This window comes from Microtus ochrogaster, unplaced genomic scaffold (assembly GCF_000317375.1).
Source record: "Microtus ochrogaster isolate Prairie Vole_2 unplaced genomic scaffold, MicOch1.0 UNK27, whole genome shotgun sequence".
NCBI lineage: Eukaryota > Metazoa > Chordata > Mammalia > Rodentia > Cricetidae > Microtus > Microtus ochrogaster.
In genome coordinates, this window is record NW_004949125.1 from 2,956,042 (window position 1) to 2,966,520 (window position 10,479).

At 46.8% G+C, this 10,479-nt stretch overlaps 2 protein-coding genes across 2 annotated transcripts in view; one reads left to right on the forward strand and one right to left on the reverse strand.

Annotated features, from left to right (window-relative positions):
• Positions 1-4,353, reverse strand: part of Rbak (RB associated KRAB zinc finger) — a 14,315-nt gene extending 9,962 nt beyond the window's left edge. The window contains exons 1-2 of the mRNA XM_026789745.1: positions 4,160-4,353; positions 2,937-2,995 (exon numbers count right to left, since the gene is read on the reverse strand). Coding sequence (XP_026645546.1) covers positions 2,937-2,951 — 15 coding nt within the window. The 5' untranslated portion in view covers positions 2,952-2,995; positions 4,160-4,353. The remainder of the gene's footprint in view (positions 1-2,936; positions 2,996-4,159) is intronic.
• Positions 3,485-10,479, forward strand: part of LOC101996193 (speedy protein E4A-like) — a 12,197-nt gene continuing 5,202 nt past the window's right edge. Inside the window, exons 1-2 of the mRNA XM_026789715.1 lie at positions 3,485-3,489; positions 3,967-4,274. Of these exons, the coding sequence (XP_026645516.1) occupies positions 3,485-3,489; positions 3,967-4,274 (313 nt within the window). The remainder of the gene's footprint in view (positions 3,490-3,966; positions 4,275-10,479) is intronic.

Here is a 10,479-nt window from a genome sequence, read left to right on the forward strand (position 1 = left end):
TGATTGGTTAATCAACAGCTGAACAGCCAACAGCTAGGCAGAGGAGGGATAGCAAGACAGGCAGGCAGAGAGAATATGTAGGAAGAGAAATCTAGCCCCACTAAGAAGAGAGGAGGAGAGAATGAGGGAGGGGAAGAGGGAGACATGAGGGGCCAGTCAGGCAGCTGCCAGCCAGCAAACACAGGGCAGGACTACAGAAAGAAAGGTAAAAAGCCCTGAGGCAAATCGTAGACAGAGAGAAACAGATTCAAATAAGAGCTAAGATGAGGCTGAGCATTTACAACAGATATTAAGTCTCTGTGTCGTGATTTGGGAGCTGGCTTGTGGCTCAAAAGAAAAGACCTGATACAACTCTATGATGTATGAGAGTCTAGGATTCCATGCATGAGAGTCTATGTATAATACTATGGTTTTATATATGATTCTATAACTCTCTATATAAGACCCTGATTCTATGTATGACTCTATAATTCTATGGATGAGACTCTCCCAGTTGGATCCCCTAAAAAAGGCCAAACAAAATCCTCAAGCGCTTGTTTGTTCTCTAGATTCAGCAATCACTCTGTCGTTGTGCACTGGATTTGATTACATTCAGTGCTGTAGAGTGCACACTGTCGATTATTTTAGCAGCCCTTCTGCTCTCTTGAATAACACTGGCAGGGTAGGCTAGTGAGACCGCTCGGTAGGTAAAGCACTCACCACACAGCCTGATGATCTGGGGTCCATCCCCAGAATCCATGTGGAGACACTATGGAAGTGCTACGTATTGCCCCATCACACACATGTAGGCACATACAAAATATTTTAAAAAGTTGTTTTTTTTTTAATATTTATTTATTATGTATACAATATTCTGTCCGTGTGTATGTCTGCAGGCCAGAAGAGGGCACCAGACCTCATTACAGATGGTTGTGAGCCATCATGTGGTTGCTGGGAATTGAACTCAGGACCTTTGGAAGAGCAGGCAATGCTCTTAACCGCTGAGCCATCTCTCCAGTCCCTGTTGTTGTTTTTTTTTTTAAAGAATTGGTACCTTAGAGCAAAAGGAATGCAAGATTTCTTTGTATCATTCTTCTGTTTCTTTGCAACTTTTCTTTTGTTTAAAAAAATTATTATGTATATGGTGTTCTGCATGCATGGGTGCCTGTAGGCCAGAAGAGGGAGCCAGATCTCATTATAGATGCTTGTGGGCTATCATGGGGTTGCTGGACATTGAACTCAGGACCTCTGGGAGAGCAGCCAGCCATCTGGCTGAACCACTAAGCCATCTCTCTAGCCCCTCTTTGCAACTTTTCTATGAATCTGAAATTACTTCAAAATAAAATGTTGAATAAAAAACAAATGCTGTCAAATATTTAAGAAGTGTTTCCCAAGAACTCAAAAGATACCTTAAAGGGATTATCTGGTCTCCAAACTCAAGATCTGACTATTGAGGTTGCTCACCATCAACGTGCTGAGACACTTGAAACATTTCAAAGCACGAAGCACGCTGCTCAGACACCCACCCGGTAGTTCTAATCTGTCTTCCCACAGGAACTATGCAGCCAAAATGGCGAGTTCACGTTCACAACAGTATTCAGTGAACAAACGAGGAGGAAATGGTAGGAAGAGTGAGCTACCACTCAGCCTTCCCTAAGACCTTTGAAGACGGTGACAACAGCCATCACTGCACAACTGCTAATCTCACAAGAGAGGAGACAGGAACATCACAGAGGTTTCTAGAAGGAAACTCACAAATGCCTTGTACAACAGTTTTGATATCAGTGCTGTTAATGGGATAGGTCACCTGGGAGACTGTCTTGATTACACAGTGGTGCTGGAAGACCCTACCGCTGTGGATGTCACCGTGCCCGGCTGGGATGCTGGCCTGCCAACACAAAGGGAGGTGTGTAGCAGCATGCTGTCCCTTTTCCTCCCTGACTTCAGACAAGACATTAATATCAGCTCCTCCCCGCCAGACGGACTGTACTCCAGAACCGTGAACCCAAATAAAACCTTTCTTCCTTAAGTGGCTTTTGTCAAGGTAATTTTCAACATGCAGATAGAAAAGTAATGGACAAGGTGGTGCACACCTGTGATCCCAGCCCTTAGATGTGGAGGCAGAAGGATCAGGAGTTCACCAGGATCAAGGTCATTTTCAGGCTACAATAGCACTCAGGAGGCCAGCCTGAGCTACACGAGGCCAGCCTGAGCTAAGTGAAGCCCTGGCTCAAAACAACAACAACAAAAATGAACAGACGCACTCCGACTAATCTTTCTGAGCAAAGAACCAATCTCACATGGAAAGCAAGGAATTTTTTCAACTACTTTAAAGGTAAAGACAATGGCAACAAATCCCCAAACTGTAAAACAACAAATAAACCATCCCATTTCTGGGAGGAGGAGGCAGAAAAAAAAACCCTAAAACCATAAGAGGCATTTTAAAAGAACCATTATTAAAAGAGTTTCCTCAAACTACTACAACTAGAAAGGAAAGATGGAAATGGATCACACTGGCCCGTCACATATGGTCCCTGGAAAAACGTCCTGCAACAAGTTCATGGGCAGCGAGGCCTCTGCTTACACAGGACTCCAAGGTTGTTATTATGAATGTCATTAATGATCACACCAACCTGAATAAAGAAAACTTGCCAAATCCTAGGAAAATTTTGCTACCCGTAAGCAACCAAAAGTGGCGTCTCCCAACAGTACTTGCAGGCAGGTGATGGAAAGGACGCGATCCTTCTTTCTCTCACAGTGTCAAGTAACTCCATTAGCCTAAAATTATGACACTGCCTACACAACAGGCCATGGCAATCCTGCCACTCAGGCTATATTTTATATTGTAATCGCCTTTATAGTCTTCCACCTCCACACCATTTTAAAGAAGAGTCCTTTGTCAGTCTCCCAAATACATTACAAAGGAGAAAAGGCTCTTTACACACGGAAAAACTCACCCTCGATCGGCTCATTTTCTGCTGCTCTTGGGAAAGCGCAGACGCTGCTGATGGCAGACCTAGGGGAGGAAAAGGAAATCGGGTGTTAACTGGTCTACACAGGGACACATCTCCTGCCTGGGAACCGCCAAATGAAGTCACAATCTACAAACATTCTGAAGAGGTAACACGGGTGACAGGAGGAACCAGTAACTCCAACAGGTAGCAGTTGGATGGGCTACACTTTCTTTCTTCAAGGCAGTGTTTCTCTGTGTAGCCCTGGCTGTCCTGGAACTCAATCTGTAGACCAGGGCGGCCTCGAACTCAGAGACCCGCTTGCTTCTGCCTCCCAAGTCCTGGAACTAAAGGTTTGTGCCATCACCACCCAGCTGGGCTACACAATGAACTCAAAACTGCTTCTTTTTTCAGACCCTGGGCATTAGATGTAAAGGTGCAAAAAGGTTATTTTTCATTTTTCCTGTTTCCTATTTCTATTTCTTGTTCTAATTGGTGAAACTATGTCATGTAAATGAAGAATTTTGAGCTCTGTAACTTGGAATTAATGTTCCATGAGGTGACATACGTGTACTCCCAGTTCTCTGGAGGCTGAGACAGGAGGATCACCGAGTGCCTGAACAACTTGGGTAACACAGGGAGATCACGTTTCAAAAACAAAAACATAAAAAGGAAAACTGGTCCAGATGGGCAGACGTCGTATAAACAGTAATAAAGCGTGGTTTCTTTTCAAACTATCCAACTAAACTTGGTTACTGCTGCCCATTTTAAAAAGGAATACGAGAGAAACTGGAAAACAATGGCACACTTATCCCCAAAGCCTTGCACGACCTTGGTTAAGCCACACACCATCGCACTGATTCCTCCACGAGCAGAAGCAAAAGCAGACTTCCTGCACTAGACCGTTATGATGCTACAAGGCTAGACAAAGTGCTACAAAGGTAGGAACCAGCGGACGGAGCACTGGTGCTGATGGGCGCTGAGTGATACCGTGGGAATCTAGAACCGCTGACCCTTCCAGTGTCTGCACACCTAGTCCTCGGATCGTCCATGCACCCCAAAGCCGTGCAGCTGCTCCGCTGTCAGCCCGACCATTGGTTGCGTCCCTCCTGGGCTCCGCACAGGACAGCGTGGAGCCCAGCTTGACGCAGATCGGTAGGACCTCGGCGAGCGACCGGCCAGGCCCAGCCTCCCTCTCGCGGCCCCCAAACTGCGCCCACGGGCCTCACCGAGCTGACAGTCCCGCCGCCCCTGTCCTCGGCCTCCGCCCCGCGCTCCCGCTGGGCCCTCTGGCTGCAGACCGGAAAACTCCGGCCTCGGCCCTCACAGGATCTGCGACTTCAAGTTAGCGAAAGCAAAAGCTACAGGAGGGAAGGGAGCGTCGACCTAGGACCTTCTGGAAATCAGGGCGGCGCAGATGCCGTGCGCAGGCACGAGCACGCGCATAGGTTGAGACGCGCGCATGGGCAGCATCTTACCGGAAGCCCGAGTTCCAGGGCTCTCCTTTCTCCCTAGGAGTAGAGCAGAAACTCTATCTCCCAGAAGTCTTTGCATCTGGGGACCGTCGCGCAAGAAGATACCTCCTCCCAACCGCTTGAAGATGGCGCTCTGAGAGCAATGGCCGCCCCCAGGCCTGCTCTCACCTTCGTGTTTGTCCTCACTCCCTTTGAGGCAGGAGAAACGGCCTGCGGGTTTAAGACTCAAATGTTTTCCAGGCCTGGGACTCTTAAAATAGAAGGAAGAAGATTCTGACGTAAGGAAAAGGAAGCTGTGTGTCATTCTCAATTAACCAAACTTTCTTGAAATATTAGGCACAAGAAATACCCAGCAGTGCTGTACAGAGAAGGAAGAGAAAACACTACTGGTGGGTTTTCTAGATCGCACGACTAATGCATAAAACGCTACAAACAGAACCAGAAAAGAACACGTGGAAAGAGCAAAACAGTAATGCGGTATCTGGGGTCAGGCAATGATGACAAGTTCTCAAAAATGGTGAAAGTGTCACAGCTCAGAAGGAAAGGGGTCCTGGCGATCAGGAGCCAGGGATATTGAGTGTTACAGCTCAGGTGGAAGAGTGCTCCGGTAGTCGGGAGTCAGGGAACAGCACAGACCACAATAAGCAGAGCAGCTTACAGCCCTGCTCTAGGGAAGGTTTCCCCAAAGTAGCAGCTCTGCTCCAGCAGGAGAGGGCTTCCCCACTGAAGTCATTAGAGCCAAAGTGTTAAGAGTCCCCGCTCTCCCCCATCTCTGCTTTGGGGAAAGGTCTTCACCCAAACCTCCTTTAAGAGATTTATTGGGAGGGAAGAATCCAGGAGATTGGCCGCCTTGCCAGGGTGGAAGAAGAGCAGTCTGAACCTGACCAGGCACTGGGCTTATAGAGGGCTTCTTAGGGACAGCATTTTCCCGGGAAGAAGAGGGATTGGTTAGTTTTTCCTGCTCAGTGATTAGTTAGTTCAGTTCATCAGGGACAGAAATGGCGAATTTCAGAGCCAAGCTGTGTTTCTTTCACTGGCTTTTTAAAGCTCTTTGGCTCCAGTTTTGGGGCCAGGGCATAGTTCTTTCACTGACTCTGGTTCTATTCCAGGGACAGTGTGTTTCTTTGGTTTCAGAGTCAAGGTGCATTACTTTGGTTCTGGGTTTGAGGCTAAAGCATTTCTTTCACTGGCTCTGGTTTCAGGGCCAGGGTGGGCCTTTTACCCTACACATAGTACAATATGATGAACAATTCAACAATTTCTTGCTGAAATAATGCAGCAGGCTTCTTGGCATAATCCTTCATAAAGACATTGGTGTCAAAATTGATAACAAAATCTGCCAGCTCAGAAAGTTCTCTGATGCAGAAAGTAAAAGAATTTTATCATAGAAGCAGCAGCAAGCCACCTTGAAGTGCCAATTTTAGGTAAACTATTGAGGAACCAGCCAGAGACAGAAGCATCTGATGCTGCAGGGTGCCTTGGAAGGACTCCACTACCAGGCTGGCTCCCTTCTGCTGTCACCTGGTATCTGAGGGGCTCATCTGAGCTGGTACTTGTCTCATGAAGCAAAAGCTCCCACATCCCTGTGACAAGCAGGTAGTTACATCCCTGAATGAGGGGCCCGGACTACACTCCCCAAGTGACAGGGAGATAGGAGCATTGCATAGAGGGGACTCGGGTCTTTCCGAAAAGGAATTCCTTCCTTGCAATGAGGATATTTCAAGCCTATGTATTTTTGTATTAAGAAAAGATTTCAATGTGTACAGACAGAACAAGGGTCACCAGCCAGCAGGCTGAGGTTCTTCTACTCTGCTCAGTAGCAAGGAGAAGCTCACCCAGTGCCGGCATCCCAGGTGTGCCCATGGGCTACTGGCTGGACCAGCAGGCCTATAGGCTTTCAGCTACAAGTTCTGACCTTGAGGTCTACTGTGTCCAGCTTTATAAACTAGAGACTTAATGTCCCAGTGGCCCTGGCCCTGGCATGTGGCAGCTGTTGTCATATATAGCCTCCAATAGCAGCAGCAGGTAGCAGCTGTGCCTGCCAGTGCTACTGATCCTCAATGGACTTAGGTGTTGTGGCTCTCAATAGAGTGTTACGGTTATTGGGTTCAAGACAGACTCATAGCTTGATTAAATTCCCCAGGTGACAGGGAGATAGGGATACATTTTTTCATTGAGGTTTACCTTGACAAGAAGAGACTCTCGGGTCTTTCAGAAAAGGAAGTTCTCGCTTGAAATGAGGGCAGAAAGCTTATATAATAATAATTTTAAAACCAGATGTGTATCGAAGAGACAATATGTATCTCTACTGTAAATTTCTTCAAGAAAGCACTCTTTAAAATGGGAGGGGTGGAAAACTTTTTACCATATGGCAACAAGCAAAATTTAATCTTTTATTTATACCTCATTGCTGAGCATAGAACCCAAACCTTCCTGTATGTTAGGCAAGTGCAATACTGCTAGGCCACACCCCAGCCCCTCACTGGGGGATTCTAGACAGGGGCTCTACCACTGAGCCACACCCCAGCCCCTCACTGGGGGATTCTAGGCAGGTGCTCTACCACTGAGCCACACCCCAGCCCCTCACTGGGGGATTCTACACAGGTGCTCTACCACTGAGTCACACCTCAGCCCCTCACTGGGGGATTCTAGGCAGGTGCTCCACCACTGAGCTACACTGCCCAGTCCAATCTTTTTTCCAAACCATGTAACACAAGTTAATAACACCAAAGAAGATGCTAAAATATGGAACCAGAAGTAATAATGTTGAGGGACTAGTAGTCATGATATATCTTGATGTAAATATGTACTCTTGGGGCTGGAGAGATGACTCAGCAGCAGAGCACCGACTGCTATCCTAGAGGACCCAGACTGGATTACCAGCACCCACCTAGTGGTGCCCAACTGACTATAACGCAGTCCTAGGGGATCTGGTGCCCTCTTCTGACTTCTATGGGCACTGCATGCTCATGTTGCACAGACAACCATGAAGGCAAAATATCCGTATACAAAATATGTTTTACAAGGACAGAAAGTAATGCACTGTTGCCAGAGAACATGGATTATAAATACACTTACACAAATATTCCATACCAATGCAAAAATACTTTAAAGGAAAGTTGTGACGTAAAATAAATACTAACAAAGTTATGTGCTCTAAAAGACAAGGTCAGTAACAAGCCTTTATAGACTAATAGAACATTTTCTAATGGAAAATTGGACAGGCAAATTCCGGAACATGTGTGATGTTGTGCAAGTTAGATAAACTTACAAACAAGCTCCCTTGTTTGATAGTAAAGATCCTTAACTCTAGGTCATGAGTAAGCGTCAACCTCTCCAGATGCAACACCTGCCACCATCCTCTATTTGGGAGGACAGACACTGGACCCCATCCCAGGGCTCCCTGAGCAAACAGAACGTTCCATAGATCGCCCATCCCAGAAATTCAGTACAGGCAGACTTTCACATTGTGGTCAGAAATTGGAATGAGCAAGTTGTTAACCAAGATGGAATCACAGACTAGAGGGAAGAAGGGGGAAGAAACTGCATCTTGGAATGAAGGATTCCAATGTGTGCTCTTACCCAGGAGGGAGTGAAGGGAGGAGGCCACCTAGGAAGGATGCTCCATCGTGGGGGATGCAGTGGCCCATCAGGAGATCCAGCCTTCAGCTCCAGCTGTCAGTTATCACTGTGACTGGGCAGTCTTCTGGCTTTCAGTCACCTCAATTAAAGGAGGAACCCAGAGAGTAATTAGTTGTCTTGTCTCACACAGCGTCTCCTATTCACAAGAACCGATGTTCTGACCATAAAATGGGATTTTTTTTTTTTTGGTTTTTCGAGACAGGGTTTCTCTGTGGTTTTGGAGCCTGTCCTGGAACTAGCTCTTGTAGACCAGGCTGGTCTCGAACTCACAGAGATCCACCTGCCTCTGCCTCCCGAGTCCTGGGATTAAAGGCATGCGCCACCACCGCCCGGCTAAAATGGGATTTTTAAGGACCAACTCAGTGGTCATGAAGCAAGCCAAGAGGGTGCACTTCGAGTAGAGAGGCAGCAAGGGGAGATACGTGGTATGGATGTGTGCACCTGCTGTGTAGATATTATGTGTATGCACTAACATTTCACTCATCTTTAATTTTTTTTGCTTGTGTATGAGCATGCACGTGCCATGATGCGTGTATGGTCAAGAAAAGAACTTTGATGTGAGTTCGAGACCAGCCTGGTCTACAGAGCTAGATCCAGGACAGGCTCCAAAACCACAGAGAAACCCTGTCTCGAAAAACAAAAACAAAAACAAAAACAAAAACAAAAACAAAAACAAAAAAAAAAAAAGAAAAGAACTTTGGGGAACTGGCGCTCTTGCTCCACTTGTTCCGAGGTTCCACTTGTGTTGTTCTTGTGCTAGGTGCTCTGGGCTAGCTGACCAGCAAGCTCCCTGAGGGCAGATTCTAGGTCTGTGAACTTCTGGCAGGCTCCTCTGCTCTCCCCCATCTTCCTATTGGAGTGCTGGGATTCCAGACAAGCTACCACCTCTGCTTGTTTGTTGTGTTTTTGACCTTGGCTCTGGGGCTGTGATTCAGGTCATCTAGCTGTCACTGCGAATGGCTTTACCTACTGAGCCATCTCCCCAGCCCTTTGTCTTATCCTAAGGTTCCCTAACTGTGTGGATAGATCGCATTTTGTTTACATACAAATTTGCCGACAGATACTTGCTGACCTGCTGATAGATGCTGGGAGGGTTGCTACTTTTTGCCTATGATGAACCAAGTCACAGTGAACACCCGTGTTCAAGTTCCTGCACGAGTACCTATGTAGAGATCGACCGGGTAGCATCCCGGAGTGGAACTGAAACATCATCTGGTAATCCTTTGTTTGACACCGTAAGGAGCCACCAACCCAATTTTCACATTGATGGCACCATTTTGCAGTCCTGCCAGCAATGTAGACTGCTCATCGCATTCTTGCCCATGCTTGTTGTTCTCCAGCTTATTTATCACCGTCATTCTCGTGGTGTCAAGTGGTATCTCACGGTGATTTTCATTGGCATCCTGCTTTTAAAGAACATGCCCACTGGGTGCTGGAAAGGAGACTCAGTAGTTAAGAGTACTGCCTGCTCTTCCAGAGGTCCTGGGTTTAGTTTCCAGCAACCACACTGTGGCTCACAACCATCTATAACTGTACTCCTATAGGATCTGAATGACCTCTTCTGGTGTTCAGACAAAACGCCCGTACACATAAAAAAAAAACCCACACACAACACCCATACACATAAAAATAAACAAACTCACAAAGACATGTTCACTTGACTACCCATCAATTCATTACTGACGCCCCACCCCCGTGTGTGTGTGTGCGTGTGTGTAGACCAGAGGTCATATATCTTCCTCAATTACTCTCCACCTTATCTTTTAATAAAGGGTCTCTCATTGAATTTGCAACTTGCTGATTCTGCTAGACTGGCCAGCCAGTGAACCATAGGGATCTTCCTGCCTCTGTCTTCCCAGCAAGGGATTACAGGCAAATGCTATACCTGACTTTTCCTTTTTTTTTTTTAACGTGGGTTCTAAAGATTGAACCAGGTTCTTATATTTGGGCAGTAAAGACTTTACCAATGAAGAAGCCTGTCCCCCCCCCCACCATATGATTTCTTTGTTTTTGAAACAGGTCTCATTCTCTAGCCCAGGCTGGCCTGGAACTTGCAACACCAATCACTCTTGATGACCGAGGCATCCCTCACCCAGTACACAAAGGGGAAAGCAGAACTCAGACGTGGAAGATGGTTTTCTTCATGGAAGGAGTCTAGGTCAGTGGCAGGAGACATGTCAACCCTAGATTGTGAGAGAAAGTGGACTTATTAATCCATAAATTGCAAAGCTTTCTTTCAGGTTGAAAAGCTGACAACGTCACGGGCTCCTGCACTCCTCATATGAAGGACACACTCCGTGGAATTAGGCAACCCAAATGACGATAGTGTCTTTTCAGAGCTCCACTCTTGAGATCTCCTCAGAATAGGGATGGGGCATCAGGCCTGGATCCCGCAGGAGTCCAGGAGGAGGGCGGGATAGACCAAAGTCTGG